Source organism: Hesperophylax consimilis, chromosome 16, assembly GCF_061612785.1.
Source record: "Hesperophylax consimilis isolate HC1 chromosome 16, BYU_Hcon_1.0, whole genome shotgun sequence".
In the NCBI taxonomy this organism is placed as follows: Eukaryota; Metazoa; Arthropoda; class Insecta; order Trichoptera; family Limnephilidae; genus Hesperophylax; species Hesperophylax consimilis.
The window spans coordinates 33,376,913-33,397,184 of NC_142851.1; the positions used below are offsets into that span (position 1 = coordinate 33,376,913).

A 20,272-nucleotide genomic window follows, 5' to 3' on the forward strand; every position below is an offset into this window, starting at 1 on the left:
AAATGCAATAACTTGGACGAATATCAAATAACTTTAATGATTCTTTTTACAATTAAACAAGTAAAGAATGATATGTTATGCTTCTAATAAAAAACTACACGTCGCTGTAACTGTCGCTTCACAATCGTGTTTTCCCGCGTAAAGCTCATGTAGTCCCTTTTCACAGTGAGCGCATGTGAGGTTAGATCGCCTTATCTCATTGGAATCCCTTTTCAAATAAGAAAAATTGTGGCTCGTCTTGTTATCCCCATTTCCAGTAAGACGGCAATGGATGCTTTTATTTCATTCACACTACACAGTTGGTGTTGACTTTTTTGCCGGTGAATTCAATTTCAAATTTCCTGTGTTCAAAAATTGTGCAGCGTAAGGATTGGTTTCTTTGACAATATTTTCAAAAGTAATGAGGTGAAAAATAAATTGAAATAGGCTGTTGGTTTTGTATCAGAAGAAGCGCATCTAGGTCCAGGAATTTCAAAAAATTGTCAAATGTTTTGTATAAACTTTTGTTGGAGGAATAATACCAAAAATTTTGTTCATTTTTACAAAAAAACTTTTGTCAAACCAAGGTCTCGTCGTCCATAGTGTCGCTGTCATTTGAGACATCGTCTGCAGTAAAACTAACATCCGATATGGTGAATAATATCGATTCACTTTAGAGTGTATTTATTTCAACAGGATAAACAAAAAATACAGTTATCAAGACACACGCCAACCGCAATAAACCTCACTCAAATGTAACACGCGCGCTCCCGAGGACCGACAATGCATGCAGCGCCGTATCGCAATTTTTGTTAGTAAGTCTTGCAGCGCGATAGCACTCGGATAGCACTCTAACGGTTAATTAACAAGCAATCCATTACGAGTAAATATTTTTTGAGCTTTCCATTCTAATTTTGTTAAATTTTAAATTTCTAGTGTCAAATGTCACGTTGATAGTAGACAATAGTTCGATCAAAATTCAAGATGGTCACATACTAGACGAAAAAATAGCCATATAAATTTGAATGAAATTGTTACTTACGTGCATTATTTTCCATTTCCGGAAGTTTTAATTTTTTTCTTTTTACAGTAACTTTGTTGAAAGAAGGTATTTTTTTTAATAATTATGTATATAAATAGTTTTATACATATAAAATTTCGAAGTACAATACCTTGATAACTTTCCCCTTCTTGATGAGCAGCCTTCCCAGCAGCGGGTCCAGCACAGCCTCCACGGTCTCAGAGATGTTCTCAATGAGCAGCACGTCTCCATTGGATATGGCCCGCTCGATGGTGTCTAGATAGGACTGAGACGTGAGACGGACCACAACCAACTGGCTGCCGTAGTGACTCTTGATCCACTTGATTCCTTGCCTATATCAAATAATCCGTAACTCTAATTAAAACTCTTCATAATTTTTGTGTTTCAAAATTTCTGATGCTTCTACGAAGCGAAACCGGTAGATCTTAATAAAATTTTCAATAATTCGTGGTTTTTAAACGAAATTTTTTATTTTTTATTTAATAATATGTCAAACCACAAAGTGACTGCTTTTTAACAGATAATAAAATATATCCAATTCCAATTTTTATTTTTTTAATGTGAGTACTGCAAAAGAATACTCCCAACTATGTGGAGCCAGTGAGGTTATGGCTATTAGGGTATATTGGGGTATGTTGAGGTATAGAGGAGCAGGGAATGAGATGTGGAAGAAGTGGATTGATACTAAAAGAATCTACTACTAGTTAGGTTAAGACAGACATACAGTTGAGGGTCGATCATCAGCGGCCAGCGGGCAGAATGGGTGAGTATGGTGGCATTGTCGGTGCTCATCCGGTCGGCCGGGAGTCCCTCGTTGTTCCAGGCGGCCACCTGCGCATCGTCTGTCATCACCATCAGGGGATCCAGGTTGTCTGTTATGGGGATCTTGGGCTGGAATGCAAGTTACACTATAAACTATGCATGATGTTATAATGTTACAAGTATGGTTGAAACAGGTCAAATGTGTACATCAAAATATATAAACAGAGATACAGAAACAACAAAAATATACCATAACATTCACACTTAAATATTGCTTCTCAATCTTCATCTATCACAATTTATATAAAGGCCCTTCGTACACAGAGCGCTTTGCGACAATTTTTTGCAAGTATTGCGCAATATCTTAGTAGTACCTCTAGGTACATCCTAGAGTACTTATTGAGTCTAAAAATATGGACTAAACTGTGAAATCTAGGTGGATTCACTGGCTATAAACCGCAGTAATCATTTCATATTGTTTCTCTACTAATATTTTGAGGAATGATGTTAATTGTATCGAATGGCTGAATTGATTGCGCAACACAAAGCGCTCCAGTGGGCATTTTCACGTTGCTTGAAATGGCTGAATAACTCTTCTCCATCTCCGCCCTCAATTTCCACTACCTTCAACCTCTCATCATACCCCTATTGAGGAGCTGGACAATGCAATACATAACAATTTATGATGAAAATTCATATTTTAGTAAAATGCGTTAAAAGTTTTTTGAAATGCACTGTTTTCACTTGTAACAAGTGTTCAAACTTTTGCATGTAACTCCATCTGTGTAAAACTTACAGAAGTAATATTTACACAGAAGATACACAAGGAATTGGAGTTTCCAAAAGGCTATGATCTCTGGTATAAAGTGACACATACATCAACCCTGTAGAAGAAAGGCATCCATATGTTGTTGAGCAGCTCCATGCGATAGCTGTGAGTAAAGCAACCCACGTATGAGATGAACGCCGTGATGAGCAGCACGTCTCCCGGCAGCATCATGCCGCAGTCTTTCAGGTTGGCTACGCTCAGCGTCCATCTGATCCACGAATAATACAAATATTATTAATCTTTAATCGTTGAAGACAACATTAGCGACTCTCAAACAAAAATATGAAACAGAAAAATCAGAAAGAGATTCGGTCACATCTAGGAATTTAACCCAGGACCTCAGTCTTGCCGGGACTTTGCTCTACCACTGAGCTAATCTGACCCTAACTCCTTCGGTCATTAACATACTTCAACGAAGAACTACCAACATTGTATGAATGAATGATTGAATCAACAAGAATGAAAATAACACGAAAGAAACAGCTTGAAAAAGAGAAGTGTGAAAGATAACAAAATAAATGAATAAATACAGTAGGAATAAACACAGCATGAAAAAATATTATATACAATGAATCCAACATGTTTTTTTCAATTGAGCAGAGGAACATAATATGAAAATAAATCCCACATTACCTAATTTTCTCGGAAGCAAGTCCATTGACGAGTCTGTTGGCCAGGTCTATGGTGATATTGGTGGCATCCGCCTCTGCCTGGCACTTCAGTTTCTCATTCACAGCCTCTTGGAAGTTCGCAAGGAGCACAGCCAGTCTTTGTTCTAATTCCTGCTCAAAACATTCACAGGTGTTTATATTTCTCCTCTTCGAAATATTTCTTTAAGATAAAAAAACTTCACTGTTAATTCAAAACTGTAGATGTCAAATTTTTTCCTACAACTGTATGTTACCGTTACACTGGCTAAGTAATTGGGTCGAGAGTACACTCTTTCCATCGAGTAGAGAAAAATGGCGTACAGTAGAGAACAGAGAAAATGAAAAAAAGTGTGCACATATGCAAAAGTATCCATGCTTTTGTTTGACGTAGGTAGTAGTAGGTAAATGATGGCCTCTTATAGATTTTGTGTATCTACCATCTCTATTTCTGTCGCGAGAATGAGATTCGAGATGCCCGAAATACAAAATCCATACATCTATGGTCGCTTGCACACCAGTAACCATCACGGGACACGGGTGCAAACCATTTAAATTTGTATTTAAAAGTAATCCAATCGCTCATTGATAGTTCGTGAGCGTTCATGAGTTACAATGAACAGGTAGTTCACGGTCGACCTTGGACTAATCTACGTTCGCTAACATAACGTATTATGAAGATAGAAGAATTTCCTGTTCATCTGTGCTAAACCAAATGACTCGATGCTGTCAAACAGTTAATGAATCTCAGCATCCCAGTTTGACCTCAACCATACAATGAAGTATGTATGTTAACTGTAATATCCTCGTGTTAATGTATGGACGGGTTGTTTCAGATAATTTGGACAATTTTTCAAATTTCAAAGTTAATTTTCAAGTTCTGTGAAAGTTCTGTTATTATTTAGTTTCTGTCAAGTAACTGGCCTATAATGATAGAATAACAGAACTTGAATAGGACATCATGTTGAAATTTGATGAATTGTTCAAATTCTATGAAACAACCCATCCTTAGAGCTCACCCATAGATGAAACTCGTAATAATCTATTAGGTTACACATAGATAGCGTTATCTGTCGAATATTGTAGAAAGCTAGTGGACAATAAAGAAGGTGCGAACCTCAAGGTCGGGGTCCATATTATTCCAACCGCCTGCTAATTAAGATATCAGAGCCAATGTCAATTAATCAAATTAAAAGTTGAAGGTTTTGAATTCAAAGCCGAAGTTTTATTTGATAAGAGAGTTTGTGAGAAAACCACAACATTAACCTTACCACAATCTTATCCTTCAGCTGGGAGAGCGTGTTCCTGGCGGCGGCCAGCTCCAGGTTGGCAGTGATGAGCGCCCTCCGCTTGGGCTCCACCACCACGTACACGTCATAGAAGCGCATGATGTTGATGACCCAGGCGCACAGGCCGGCTGCCGCGCTGGACTTGCTCAGGATCGTCTCGGGCAAGAAGTCAGGGTCCTTGATGTACGGTTTGATGGCCTGAAAATAACAGATTCATTCAGAATAACTTAAAATTAGGTGCACCTAAAAATGACTCAGAGATAAATTTTAAAAAACTAACCTTAACAATATCCAACTGAATATTTTCCTTGTCATAATTCTGGAGATCAAACAAGAACTGGTCAACTTTATTCATCATCATCTGTAAATAAAACAAATTGAAATAAAATTTTTAAAAAAAACTAATAAATACCTTACGCTTTCATCACGCATTTTCAAGTCGTCAAAGATAATGTTGTCAAAAATCTATTACTGAGTTTGAAAATTCTTAACATTTGCGAATACGCAAGTATCCGATACTGATGTTGTGTATTCACATTCAAACAAGTTGTCACGCATTGTTACAAAATGTCTGACACAAGTGAAGCGATGTTTAATGTCTCAATGACAACAACCTCGACCGGCTGGTCACGGGAGAATGGCGTGGTCGACGAGTTTACAAAATGTCAGCAATATGTGCCTGAGTACGACGCACAGTTGAATGGCGGTAGTCACCAACATACTTGAATAGTTGAGTATCGTATTTTTATAATAATATTAATTTGAAAATTTTCAGCAAAATGGAGAAAAAATGGGAAAATCTTGCAATTAGTACGCTTTGGGGTCTAAAATGTTTCAGGTTGAAAAATTGTCTTGACCTCACCTTGCTAGCTTTCCAGGAGCGGTCCTTGGGTATCTTGCCATTCCTGGCGAGCAGCACGCTCACGGCTGCTGTGACGTTGACTACGGCATCTGGCGGCGTGCCGAAGGACTTGAGCTCGGTGAGGTTGTTCTTGTTGAGCGTGTTAAGAGCCTCCCTCGCCGCCAGGAGCGCTGGTTCAGCCTTGGCCAAGTCGTCGGCGCAGATCTTGGCCTTAATTGACACATCCTCTTCTATCACTTTCACTTTTTTTTCTTCTTCGGCGACTAGAAAGATATGTTTAATTCATTTATTTCGTATCGCAATCCCAAAAGGTGTGATCGATACCGATTAGGAAGAAAACTGATGTCACCAAATTCGACTCCTTCGAGGACAATGAAGTTGATAAAATATTCAACTATTTTTGCGTCCTCATTTTACTCACCAAAAGCTTTTTCTTTGGAAACTTTTTCACTCTCGGCTCCAACAACAGAAATAAGTTCTTCAGCGGCTTTATTTTTCTCTTTCAGAATAATTTCTTGCTCTGCTAGTGTTGCCTGTAAAACAGAAATATTTATTTAGTTATTAGCTGAGGCGTTTCCCAGCCTTTACACAGAATAATTTTCCTCTTATTTTGATTGTAAAGTATGCAAAATTTAATCATGAAGTGTCTAAATTCTACTATAGGTGGTGGGAAAAGCGGATAGATAGTTTTGTAAGAAACAAACAGCGTTTACAATACAGCGATATATAATACATTAGGATTAAGCCAAAAACGTTTCTTGTGCTAATGTTTAAATTAAACCAACAAGAAGGTATAGGGAAAAGGAAGATAGGGTGGGGATAGGAGATGCCCTCAATACATTATATACTCGTGCATTAATTTATGATCATATTCATTACTTCGGTTTGTTATTTCTGAAGGCTATAGTTATGAATTTCGATATTAATTAATTGGGTGTTATATTGTGCAACCCAAAGATATTAGAAGAACGAGATGTGCTACGCGCAGTTCGTACTGAGTGGAATTGTTTTGCCGAGTGTATCAGACGTAATCGTGACACACAAGACTGTAGATAGGGCCGGTGATCCCAATCTGTGGAGGCGTAAGATGTCTTCCTTCAGTGGCGTGGAGGGGTAGAACGGGGCCGTCTCTGATGCCGTTGTAGCTGGTCCGAATGCTGTTTTCGCGTCCTTGATGCTGATTCCGGGTCTGGTCCGAAGGGGTAGGCAAGTCCGTGGTCCAGGGTGAAGCGGGGGTCAGAGTGAAAGAAGGCGAGTAGAAGCAGAAGTCGGAGCGAGGTAGAAGGCAGAGCAGAGAGAGAGGTGTTGAGCTGGTGGTGGTTTCTGGTTATCTGCCGTTTTGAGGGCCTGTTGCCCGTTATATAGCCGCCAGCGGGCGCGCGACGAAAATATGAATATGATTTTACCAGCTCTCACAATACTTCTCTGCCCGTATACCTCTAGCCAAGCTCCGACGTTTCATTTATTGTAACAATTTTACATTTTACATAACAATTTTACATAGCAATTTTACAAATTTCTACATTTTACATTTTTTGGCAGTATATTTTACTTTAATAACAGGGCAAATAGCAAATTAATAATATGGGGCGACGTCGGCTGATATTGGAGCAGTACGTCCGTTACACTCCCCCCGTGGAGCTCGGCTACACTCTTTACCAGCGGCGTGCTGCGACATGGTCCCCGGCGGCATTGTTGCCGGTGGCATTGTTGCCGGTGGCATTGTTGCCGGTGGCATGGTCCCCGGTGGAATGGTCCCCGGTGGAATGGTCCCCGGCGGTATGGTCCCCGGTGGTATGGTCCCCGGCGGCATGGTCCCCGGCGGCATGGTCCAGGGCGTCGGCAGCGAGGACGGGGCGGCGTCCGGACAAGCCATCCTCAGTGTTGTCCCGGCGAGGCCCGCTGATGTTCGACCGAGCTTTTCGGCCGCGCTGCTCGGCTATTGTCGGTGAGGCCCGACCGCGGCACCGCGTTGGTCAGCCGCTTCAAGAACGCGGCAGGCTGCACCACGGTGGCCGCGTGCGTCTGGTCGGCTACCTTACCCAACCACAAGAGGCGTAGGGCTAACGGCATCTTCGAGGCGATCTCGCTGAGGAGGGCCGGGTTGGAGAGGCAATCACCCCGCAGGTTCCCCAGCGAAGCCACGATGTTCTGCACCGTGACCGAGAACTCCACCAGAACCTCGGTCGATGCGTCCTCTTGTAGTCGGGTTAGCCGCTTTATCCGGTCGAACATGACCGCCGCGACCGAGTGCGCGCCCCCAAAGCGATGCTCCAGTACGTCCATGATTTCCGGCGCCTGCGCCGGGTCCAGGAGGAGAGGGCTGACGGCTTCTCGTGCCTTTCCCTTCAGGGCACGCTGCAGCCGCATCAGGTTCTCGGCCGCCGTCATCCCGCAGGTGGCCGTCGACTGGAGGAATTGCGCCTTCCAGGCTTGCCACTCTATTGCGTCACCAGCGTAGGGCGGCAAGTCCTTTGCGCTGGACTGCCGGGCGATGAGGGATGCCATCCGCTCATCTTCGGGATGGTAGCGAGGTGTGCCACCAGCCTGGGACTGCCGGAGGGCGTCGGCGAACATGGTCGTCACCTGGGCGAGAGGGACACTCCCTTGATGCACCCAGTCTCGTGTCTGCCTCGCTGCCTCATCCGTTCGGTTGCAGGCCCCGTATCCGTCAGCGGGGGACTGCGAGTTTCCGCTCGGGGCAAATGCTGGAAACTGTGTAGTGGCTTGCGGAACAGTGGGCTCTCCCCCCACTGTGTAGGCAAGGCTGTGACTGGGGCCGCTAGAGGGCGCCGCAGTCTGTGGCAGGCCAGTGGTTTGCGCCTCCGCTGCGTAGCTCTGAGTAGGTACGCCCGGGGGCACCGGCGTCGGTCTGTAATCCAGCCGCGGCGCAGTGGTTCGCGCCTCCGCTGCATACCCGAAGCCGTGGGTGAAGCCGCTAGATGGCGCCGCCGTCAGTTGGTAGTCCGCTCGTGGTTCTGTAGCTTGCGGAACAGTGGGCTCTCCCCCCACTGTGTAGGCAAGGCTGTGACTGGGGCCGCTAGAGGGCGCTGCAGTCTGTAGCAGGCCCACCCGTGGGCCAGTGGTTTGCGCCTCCGCTGCGTACCCCTGTCTAGGTACGCCCGGGGGCGCCGGCTTCGGCTGGTATTCCACCCGTGGAGCTGTAGCTTGCGGAACAGTGGGCTCTCCCCCCACTGTGTAGGCAAGGCTGTGACTAGGGCCGCTCGGGGGCGCCGCAGTCTGTGGAAGGCCCACCCATGGGCCAGTGGTTTGCGCCTCCGCTGCGTACCCCTGACTAGGTACGCCCGGAGGCGCCGGCGTCGGCGTCGGTAGGTATTCCACCCGTGGTTCTGTAGCTTGCAAAACAGTGGGCTCTGCCCCCACTGTGTAGGCAAGGCTGTGACTGGGGCCGCTCGGGGGCGCCGCAGTCTGTGGAAGACCCACCCGTGGTGCTGTAGCTTGCGAAACAGTGGGCTCTCCCCCCACTGTGTAGGCAAGGCTGTGACTGGGGCCGCTAGAGGGCGCCGCAGTCTGTGGCAGGCCCACCCGTGGGCCAGTGGTGTGCGCCTCGGGTGCGTAGCCCCAGCTTTGCCCGGGGCCGCTAGATGGCTGGCTTCCGGGATAGGCTCCGTCGGGTTGCCAGGCTGCAGGTGAAGCGGTCCGCGTGAGGCCCTTCAGCATGGCGACAAGTTCTGCCATCTGTCGGGCGTGGTCGTCCTGCAGCTTCTGGGTGCGCCGCCTCTCAGCTCTCAGCTCGAGCTGCGCCTGCCGGAGCGTGTCCTCGCTGGAAGCCTCGCTTCTTGACGAGACGTCGGCCGCGGCAGGGGGCGTCTGTGGTGGTGATGCGCCGGAGGGACCAGGCAGTAGGTCCGCTCGGGGATCAGAGGGGGCCAGGGGGGCGGTTGGCCGGAGTCCGGGGGGCGCGGCTGTGGCCGCCCCGGTTGGTGTGGGATCATCGCTTCCCTGCGATGAATCCCCGTCAGCGCTGTTCTTCCCAGAGCGCAGTGAAGGTGACATCTTATCCACAGAAAGATCCGGCGTCGAAGGACCACTTATGTATCAGACGTAATCGTGACACACAAGACTGTAGATAGGGCCGGTGATCCCAATCTGTGGAGGCGTAAGATGTCTTCCTTCAGTGGCGTGGAGGGGTAGAACGGGGCCGTCTCTGATGCCGTTGTAGCTGGTCCGAATGCTGTTTTCGCGTCCTTGATGCTGATTCCGGGTCTGGTCCGAAGGGGTAGGCAAGTCCGTGGTCCAGGGTGAAGCGGGGGTCAGAGTGAAAGAAGGCGAGTAGAAGCAGAAGTCGGAGCGAGGTAGAAGGCAGAGCAGAGAGAGAGGTGTTGAGCTGGTGGTGGTTTCTGGTTATCTGCCGTTTTGAGGGCCTGTTGCCCGTTATATAGCCGCCAGCGGGCGCGCGACGCGCACACGGGCCCACTTTCTCTTTGATTCCTGGAATCCGTGAGCCGTATTTGCGACGCTATCGCGGCGCCCCGCCGGGACGTCGGCCGGTAGTTTCGCACGATCCTCAGAACCGTGCCCGTGGGACGTAATGACGGCGTACCACCGGTCATTTGTGACGCTATGACGGCGCATGGCGCACGGCACGGCTTCCCACTACGTTTTGGCACGGTTCTAACAATCGTGCCCGAATTAAAATATGAATATGATTTTACCAGCTCTCACAATACTTCTCTGCCCGTATACCTCTAGCCAAGCTCCGACGTTTCATTTATTGTAACAATTTTACATTTTACATAACAATTTTACATAGCAATTTTACAAATTTCTACATTTTACATTTTTTGGCAGTATATTTTACTTTAATAACAGGGCAAATAGCAAATTAATAATATGGGGCGACGTCGGCTGATATTGGAGCAGTACGTCCGTTACACCGAGTGTCACCGGTTTTGTTCACCAATACTACTGCAAACCTTCGCTTGCGCTAAGGTATCCGCACTAATACATAGAACAGATTTCTGTGCGTACACGTCCCGATACCGTTCAAAGTACCCTAATTAGGTAGTACTCCGGCTACGGTCCGGCGGCCAACATAGCATATCTCGTTCTTCTAATATCTTTGGTGCAACCATTAATAAATGATAATAGAATCAAAAGAGTGCTTGAAACGGCTCTAACTATGTACGTTAAGTGACTAAATCAGGCACCTCCCAACGTTCCTATTCTTGATTCCCTCAACATACCCGAAATGTATTCCATAGTCTCACTGGGCTTGTTGTACACAGACAACACTTGTAATAAATAAAAAAAACATACCTTTAACTTTTCCACATCCCTTCCGCATGAGTCCAGCTTCAGGAGTCCATTTTCCAATCTAGTTATCATCAACTTCAAATCGTCGGTTTTCTCTCTTAGCAGCTTTGAATACAGAGAGATCTGCTCGAGGAATGACTTGGGAGTGGTGTAATTGTAGCGGCGTTCGTTCTGATAGTACATGGCTGAGATATTGTTGACGGTCGTATGTACATGGGACATGAATAAAGCTACCGAGTCATTGAGTTTTTCCTGAAAAAACATAACCGAGATAATTAACATTTCACTTTGCAACTTTACATTTTAAACTTTAAACTATGCTTTTAAAATTATCACTTTATATACACATGTAGTACAGTAGAACCTCGTTAATTCGAAATCCACGGGACATCAAAAATCAAATTTCGAATTAAAGAATTCCCACTTAATTCTAAATTTTATGAAAAAAAAAATACGCCGAAAATCGATTTTCTCGGCTGCCTCTTCAAATCCGGGTGGTATTTTAGGAGTAAATTCGTATTAATACCAATTGTTTCTTTATTTTCGCGGCCGATTTCGGTCGCGGCCTACCCTTTATATTGAGATATTTGCAAAAATACTCGTACTCGTAAAAATACGATATATTTCCACGTAAATCGAGATTCTGCGGTAGATTTCCGTCGCGGCCGGCCTTTTATTTCGAATATCTGAATTTAAATTCGTAAAAATACGATATATTTCCGCGTAAATCAAGAATTCGCGGCCGTATTCCGTCGCGGCCGGCTCTTTAAAATCAGATATTCGAAATAAATTCGCAAAAATACGATATATTTCCGTGTAAATCGAGAATACGCGGCCGATTTCCATCGCGGCCAACCCTTTAAATTCAGATATTTGATGTAAATTCGTAAAAATATGATATGTTTCCGCGTAAATCGAATTTTATCGGCAGTTTTTCGACGCGGCCGGCCTTTTAAGTTCAGATATTTGAAGTAAATTCGTAAAAATCGTCACTATTCGGCGTGAATCGAAATTTTTCGGCCAATTTCCGTCGCGCCGTATTTTTTAACTCGGATATTCGAAGTAAAGTTAGTAAAAATACGATATATTTACACGTAAATCGAGATTTCGCGACCGAGTTTTGTCGCGGCCGACCCTTTAAATTCAGATATTTGGTGTAAACTCGTAAAACTACGACATATATCCGCGTAAAACGTATTTTCTCGGCACTTCAAACTCGGATATTTCAAATAAATTTGAAAAAATACGACATTCCAGTGTAAATCGATTCAGATTTACAAAATAATAATACTAATTAGGACGATGTATAACCATGTAAAAATACATTTATCGGCGTTTTACCGCCACGGCTGACTTTTAGATTCAGATTTACGAAATATTATGATTTTTTTCGCAAAAATCAAATTTTTTCGAATTACACGAACAAATTTTCGTGCGCGGACAAAAATAAATTTCGAATTACAAATTAACGAATTTCGAATTAAAAAACCATTTTGTGTGAAAAAAATTTTCTGCGGAAATTTTTTTGGCGAAAATTTCGAATTACGCGTTTTTTCGAATTATCGGGGTTCGAATTAACGGGGTTCTACTGTAACATATAAGTTTTCCTCTCCAGAGCACAAGCATCAGCTTTATCAAGAGAGTGTAAGCAATATAATATGTTGTAATACATAATATTGATTGTAGTAATAAAATTTGTTGAGAAATAAAAATAAAATATGTATGGTCTGGAAAGAATAATCAATATATATATATATCGATAGACACTGATAGCGTGGTATAACTGTGGTAGCGAGATTATTGCAGATTTCCGCGATGAAAATTAATTATCACATTAAAATTAGATAATATTTTACAAGAACGATATATTTTTAAAGAACGAAAACTCACGGGCAAAATTTCCAATTCCGAAAGGAATCTTTTGGACACAGATCGTAGGGCTTCCTGAGGCCACTCGTGGAACCAATTGATGGAGGTGCAGTTTACAATAGCGGGGAACTTTCTGGACCTCACTCGAAGGGTTGCGCCGACAGGAGAGAAGCACAACACAACCTGGACAAGGGTAAACATAGTCATCAGATCATACTTAGTACATATCTCATTATCTATTATTATTACTAGTGCAAACCCGTGACAAATTACAAGATAATATAATTGTAGGATTTGTGAAGCTGAAATGATTTATAAAATATTTACTTTTTAAAAACAAATATTGTCATTTTTTATAATATAATTATATTTTTTCTTTCAAATTAGAGAAACATTACAAATTTACCAATTGAATCTTGTCATCTTGTCAAAAAAATTAACTAAAGAAATACACATTTAAAACATTAGAAATATTAATTAATTAATTCATTAATTAAATAAAATAATTTTCACAAAAATTAAGCACTTTATCGCTTGCCTGACACAATCAGTTCCAATTTAGAAAAATGAAAGCTCATCAAACGTAAATAATTTCATGCAGGTACATATACGCGGGAATATTTCACATTGTAAACTACTAAAATTAGTATGTTCGTTTATTATAGCACGGGCAAGCCACCCAGTGAGGCCTACATTACTGGAAAACTTAAAATGTTAAAAATATTGTACCAAATAAAAAAAATAGCTACAATATTTTCTCAATATATTCTTCCCTTCGTCTTATTCGGGTCTTGCCTGTCCTGGGTAACTTCAGCAACCTCCATCCATTGTAGGTCAAGCCTCTGGAGTTACTTTACCCAACTCTTTATGGGTAGGCCAAATGAACAATCTGCACACTGTGCTTTAATAATTTATGGGTAGGCCAACTGAACGATCTGCACACAGTGCTTTAATAATTTGATTGGATTTGGAAATTTTATTATGAAAATGATACATATTTTGGAGGCTCATCGAATGGGCCGACTTTTGGTGATAAGAGTGTCACTCTTACTACGAACTAATCATCATCATAAGGTGCTATATTTATTGGGTGAGCAGTAATCTAAACTGATTCTTATCATTGGTGGCATAATACAGTCACTCCTTTGACAGGATCATCCACTTCTTGATGTCATCCATCACTTTACCAGGGTATGTAAATGTTTAAAAGAGCAGACTTTCTCACTTTGAGGAAATAATCAGTTTCCATGAGCAAGTCGGTCTGGTTGAAAAGCGATGAAGAATATTAATGAATCCCAATTATGGCAAAAAATCTACGGGAAGCAAAGAAGCAAGTTGAGCCAACCTTTAGTTGCCTGCGAACTCTGTCAATGAAAAACTTCCAGCAATTTTCTCTGGTATCTTGAGCTCCGGCTGCTTTCGTCTGAAAATATGAAAAATATCGATTAACATTGTTGTCCTCTCATTTCTCTATTTGGATAAAGAGATTTTCAATGATGGCCGCTAAATTTCACCAGAGCATTTTTAGTCTCACCCTCCACAGATACTCGGTCATAATCTCAAACGAGTTTCAACCGTAAAAGATCTTAGAGTTATGAAAGTGAGCTGAAATTTCGTGTTCATTTCGAAGGGGTGTGGTGTGCCAGTCAGCTTTAAAAATGTTAGAGTTTGTTCTCCAAACCGTCAGAGTTTTTCGGGATACACCCGTACTCTGAGAATTTTGTATGTACATATATTTTTTTTATTGTACGGCAGATTATTAATCCATTTACAGTACAATCTTTTCATTCTGACACTCATAACATCTGAGAAGATAAGTAGACAAAAAAAATCATAAGGCTACCTAAGGAATTAAATACGTCCACTGTTTCAGAAATTTCATTCAACAGTACCATTCCTAGTGTAATGCTATGTTATGCTAGAACATCTGTTCTACCGTGTGGTATCTTGAACAAATAATGGCGACGACTACGGCTTAAGTTTATAGGCACTTATAAACAGTACAAAATAAAGAGGAATGGGCTAACAATAGAGTTATGAATTATTCTAGGCTAAATCTATTTGTTGCCTCGAGTAAGTCTGTATGGTGCATGAACTTCGGATAAGTTCCCTGCGTCCGCATACCTGAGGAATTTTTTATGGATTTGTTCCAACATATATATGTACAGGGTTTTCCAATAAGAGGTGTTATTTTGATATTCAATCGTAAAAGATCAATGGTTTCGTTGCTTGTGTGGCACGTAGCGCCGTCTTGTTGAAAGTAAACGTTTTTCAGATCAATACCATCCAATTCCGGACATAAAAAATCATTAATCATCTCTCGATAGCGATCCATTCACCGTAACTGTTGCTCCAGCCTTATTTTCGAAAAAGTAAGGTCCAATGACTCCGCCGGACCACAAACCGCACCAAAAAGTCACACGTTGAGTGAACAATAACTCTTCGGTTTTCCAAGCCCCAGATGCGACAATTTTGCTTGTTGACGAAGCCACCGAGGTGGAAATGGGCCTCATCACTCAAGATGATTTGCATTTGATTCACTCAAGTAAATTTTAATAATTTCAATGAGTTGTTGAAGCGTGTACCGTTCCATTTTTATTAATGGCGTAGTTTTTACTTGTCAAATGTCAAAAAATGACAGCTTCAAAAGTAACATCTACCGAAATAGCGGGCTATTCAAAATAACACCTCTTATTGGAAAACCCTATATTTAGTTTTGTGCGGACACACTAGCATACTACAGCTTACTTCTTATAATGCCATTAGACATGGCTATCATTGCATCTGGGTCATTAAACTGTTTGCATGTTCTGATGATAAATCCCAGGTGTTTGTAGTAATTTCAATGAAGAGAACGTCAGTTTAGGATCAAAGACGATACCGAAATCTTTAACGCTGTTGACTCGGCATAATGTTTGCCCTTAAATTTCGCAGTAGGCTGGAGAGTGGTTCGGCTATCTGGAATCCTCATGAGGTGGGGTGCTCTCTCAAATTGGAAGGTTCAGAAAAAATTTCCGAGATTTCTCTTCAGAGTTTTCGTTTCATCACTTTTAATTACTCTATATCACTATTTAAAGGTGTATTTAATTATCAATTTTGATGAAATACGATGGAACGAACAATAATATCCTTACTTCAGTCCGCACAACATTGATGATATTATCAATATCTTCATCGGAGAACAAGTCGGGTATTTCCCCGGAGGCCAGCAAGTCATTGATGAGCACCAGGAACTTCTCATCAGCCACCTGCGCATCCGACATCAGAAACACGGAGCCCATGTTCTTCAAACCAGTCTTCAAATAAATAGCCGCTGAAACAAAATATTAAATACTAGCAGTTCTGTGAACACCAGACCTCGCATCCAAAAAATAATGTTTCTAATTTTCTCTTGTTTTATAAATCAAAACGTAAATTTCATCCGAAATCAAAAGATTTGTAAGTAGATACTTAAATATTACACATTATTTCATTTTAAATAAGAAATTATACATTTTCTTCAAAGAAACGTCACTATCTCAATGACCATAATATTGAAAAAATTGAAGTAAGAAAGTCCAAATAAACACAACAATTTCACATTTGAAAAAGAATCATTGCTGGACCATTAAAACGGCCACCATCTTGAAACAGAAAGGGAACATACAAACAAATCTTCAGATATGAAAATCTCGGCTCTGGTTTAGAGGGTGGAAGTTGAAAACTCAACAAAGTTGATTTATATTTAAATAGATCTTTTTTTAATAGGTTTATTTAACCTAAATGTCCTATTTCTTATGTAAATACCGCACAAGAGTCCCAACTAACTGCAGCCAGTGGGACTATGGCATCCCAAATATGGGGTGTGTTATGAGGCTGAAGATAGAGGGAAAGGGAAGGAGATGGAAAGAGGAAGGTTAGGAAGCCTAGCTATTCGTATCTGGTCACCAAACACTGCTAAAGCAATTTCAACTATAATGTTTTTAAAAACCAGTGGGTGGAAAGTGTTCCATTGTAGGACAGATGAAGAGTTTTGTTTTACTAGGGTTCATTTAAAAATAATTTCTAGGTTAGTTATGTATCTCACCGAGGTCATCTTTGAGATCTGGAATGGCGTATCCCTTCCGCAGCTGGACCTGGAACACTTCCAGTCCGGACAGGAAGGACGACAGCCGGGAGAGGGATTGCTTTCCAGAACCTCCCACTCCGATCAGCAGAGCATTCCCTCGAGGAGACTCCAGAATGCGGTTGATCCTGGAAATGTATGACAAATTAGGCCAACAAAATTTTTAATCAACTGTCTAGGTGTATGTCTAAAGACTAGGGATCATATGTGTGTGCGTATTATCAACACAATAGTAGCTTGATAGTAAAATCAAAAAACTGTATTTTGACAAAACAGCCAAACAACTATCGATCGACAGATATAATATGTAGATGGCCGTGTATTGGCGTTCGCATACACTCGATTAAACAATCGATCCTCGGTGTTACAGTCATGTTTTAACATTCAAAGTGGAAGAAGACGCTCTCAAAATGTCAGAAGCTGTCACCAACGATATGGAGTTATTTATTGAGAAAATAGAAAAGTAAAAGTAAAAAAATAAAAAATTAAATTTACAAAAAAAAACAATGTGATGAGATATGCTTGGAAGTTCCTGGCTGGCCAGAATTGGATTTTTAACTAACTTGTGCTTATTTGGGGCAATATTGAATATTACTATTTATGTATGTTGTCTATGGTCTACTAGAAATGTCATGGACCTAAAAAGCCCTGGACAGAGCATTAGTGCGATTGTGTATGAATGGCATTGAAGCTAAATCTAGGATGAGGGAAAATTGCCAGGCAGCCATCTTGTATGATATGATTTGTATGCATAAGTGCTGCATAATAAACTATTATAATTTTATTTTTGTCTTGTTAACGTAGTTATAATGGCATTTGAGTTTTTTTTGGGTATTTGATGAGACAAGGATTGAGATAAGTCATTAAAAAATTTGGTGACCGGGTATCTCATCAAAATGACAGTTCAACACACCTACAAAAAGTGATATAAAGTCATGAAAAGTTATTTATTTATTTATTGATTTTCGGAAAATCGACAGTTTACTTTTATTTCAGTTTGTACATAAGTATTATACAGCCAAAATAAAACCAATTATGGATTTCCTACTTGTGATTTTACCTGTACTGAAATAGCATAATAAGGAATAAGTAAATTAAATTTGTAAGAAAGGAATATGAATTCAAAAATTTATACAAAACAAAAGATTATGTAAAACGAAAAATTTACAAAACAAAACATTTATCAATACATTTATAGCCATTGAGAGAGGTTGTAGATATAAATCAAATCATAATAGAAATATAAACAATAGAGAAATTAAACAAAAATTGGGTTAAATAGGTTACATAGGTAATTATTTAACCTAATTTTTAATTCATCACTTTTAATGACTTTATATCACTTTTTAAAGGTGTGTTTAATTGTCATTTTGATGAAATATCATGGAACCAAAAAATTTAAGTAGATTTTGGCATCTTTCATACGTCTTCCTCCTCACCCCGCGGCTTCAAATTGTTCTCGAATAGCTCCGTCCAGAGCTTTTTAGGTTCATGGGAAATGTCTACAGTGATAGACATTACAAAAATGTAATTTTTAAACCACGCAGACTTCACAGTACAAAACATCATAAGTCATATAGTCCCTATATACTATAAGTCCACTTGGGTGAAATTTTGTTGGATTACACAATGAAAACAATTTTCGAAATTTTTATTTAAAAGTTATGATTTTTAAAAAAATTTCTCCCAAGTCGTCCATTGTATACAGGAACTAAACTACGCGTATAGAATATTCAATGAGACAATAGTGACATCTTTTGGTATTCGATAGAAGCTTAATCAAGCTGGCTACTAAACATTTCGGCCGAGAAAGGTAGTTCTACCCGTTCAGTCGATTGATGCTTAACGCCAGGAAGGGTAGTTCTTCCTTTTGCGCTGGCTTCATTTCAATGGCAGAAAAGACGGAATTATTCAATGTTTTTATATGAATATTATATACCAATCTCTTTGTAAAGGTTCCAACTATATATTATGTACAGTGGCGGTTCGTGGTTTTTTTAACAGGGGGTTCAGAAATTCAAGAGAAGATAAACATATCTAATTAAAATTTACTTACTGTTGTCCTACGTCAAATAGTCGAATACGGCAGCAGTCACACAACTTAAATAAAGTTAGTGGGAGGGGTACCTACATATTATTGTTTTTAAATCACTTTACCTAGACACAATTATTAGATAATGAGAAAAGTTTTATAGGAATTAAATTGTTTAATGTTTTTATAGCACTCAATGTAGGTACGTTGCTAATTATTATTGTTTTTTAGAGAAGAATAATTTCGTAGAATATATAATAGATATTTTAAAACATCAAAAAACAAATAAAGGTGGCACGAAATAAATTTAAAAATAGGTAGTAGATTTACAAATGCCATAAGCAAACGGTTGGAGAAATGCAGAAACAAGAAAACAAAAATATGTACAAAAATGACTACAAAGTTAAATACCATAATATAACATAAAAAAATAACACTTAACTTGCATCCCTATGGTTCAAAGGTTAAATGTCGGCCGCGAAGTTCTCGGGTTTCTTCGGTTACATTCGTCAATGTTCGGAGGTCACGTGATATCACAACGCGTGTTCGGCGCACACAATTTGTCTTATTTTTGCAAAGAAAGACCAAATTTTGTATATATCACCGTCATAGGGTCTGTACCGGCTAAGATTATTTTGTATGGAGAGTTTGGCGCGGATTTTAACTCGCACAAATTTGGAATAGGCATCGTATTTTTCGGTGGCGCGGGTTTTGAAGGCGAAATTTTAATAGCGTGCTATCTATAATGTGCTTATATTATTATAAAACAAGGATGTTTTATTTTCTCATATTTTTAATGGGGGTTCGCCGCACAAACGCACTTTAGAGAAAACCGCCACTGATTATGTACATAATTATCAAATCGTAAAGCAAGTCTTTTTATCAATTATTTTTATAAGCAATAATTATTAGCCTGAAACACTCATCCACATTGAAAAATCTCCTGATAAAAGAAACATGACGCCAACGGGACTTGAGCCCGTGTCCTGTCGATTCCCGGTCGTATATTTTGAATTATTTCGCGGATAAGAGATAAGCCGCCATAGCTCAGTGGTCAGAGCTGTCGACCGGAAATCGAAAGGACACGGGTTCAAGTCCCGTTGGCGTCATGTATCTTTTATCAGGAGATTTTTCAATGTGGATGAGTGTTTCAGGCTAATAATTTTTGCTTATAAAAATAATTGTTACCCTTTGTGCTATGCATAAAAAATCTTGTCTTAAACATTAGTTTACCAAAAAAAATAGTAATTTAAGTCTTTTTATATTTATCTCGTGCCTTTCGTTTACATCGGTATTTCAACAATAGGATAGTATATTATTTGTTATTGTAACAACTCAATTCCTGGAATGTGGGTTTTTATGACTGTGAAATCCTATTGGAATCTCGATCTCTGTTCCGCCCCACTCAACTCCTATGTGCAAGCGAGCAAGAAATGTTGGGCGTATTTAAAGAAAGCAGGCATGAGCAAATACCGATAGGCGGACTGTAATAAACATATTACAAGGTTAATTGAGTTGCATTTTAAATAATATCCGATTTGTGTTTGGTACTTTTATAGCTTGGGTATGTTGATTTTTA

The 20,272-nt window shown here is 40.7% G+C and overlaps 1 protein-coding gene across 1 annotated transcript in view; it reads right to left on the reverse strand.

Annotated features, from left to right (window-relative positions):
• Positions 1 to 20,272, reverse strand: part of LOC149417085 (dynein beta chain, ciliary-like) — a 119,233-nt gene that overhangs the window by 17,455 nt on the left and 81,506 nt on the right. Inside the window, exons 53-65 of the mRNA XM_089641377.1 lie at positions 16,623 to 16,789; positions 15,691 to 15,869; positions 13,902 to 13,979; positions 12,578 to 12,739; positions 10,691 to 10,939; positions 5,832 to 5,943; positions 5,411 to 5,673; positions 4,829 to 4,909; positions 4,531 to 4,746; positions 3,246 to 3,394; positions 2,661 to 2,820; positions 1,746 to 1,912; positions 1,152 to 1,353 (exon numbers count right to left, since the gene is read on the reverse strand). Of these exons, the coding sequence (XP_089497503.1) occupies positions 1,152 to 1,353; positions 1,746 to 1,912; positions 2,661 to 2,820; positions 3,246 to 3,394; positions 4,531 to 4,746; positions 4,829 to 4,909; positions 5,411 to 5,673; positions 5,832 to 5,943; positions 10,691 to 10,939; positions 12,578 to 12,739; positions 13,902 to 13,979; positions 15,691 to 15,869; positions 16,623 to 16,789 (2,185 nt within the window). The remainder of the gene's footprint in view (positions 1 to 1,151; positions 1,354 to 1,745; positions 1,913 to 2,660; positions 2,821 to 3,245; positions 3,395 to 4,530; positions 4,747 to 4,828; positions 4,910 to 5,410; positions 5,674 to 5,831; positions 5,944 to 10,690; positions 10,940 to 12,577; positions 12,740 to 13,901; positions 13,980 to 15,690; positions 15,870 to 16,622; positions 16,790 to 20,272) is intronic.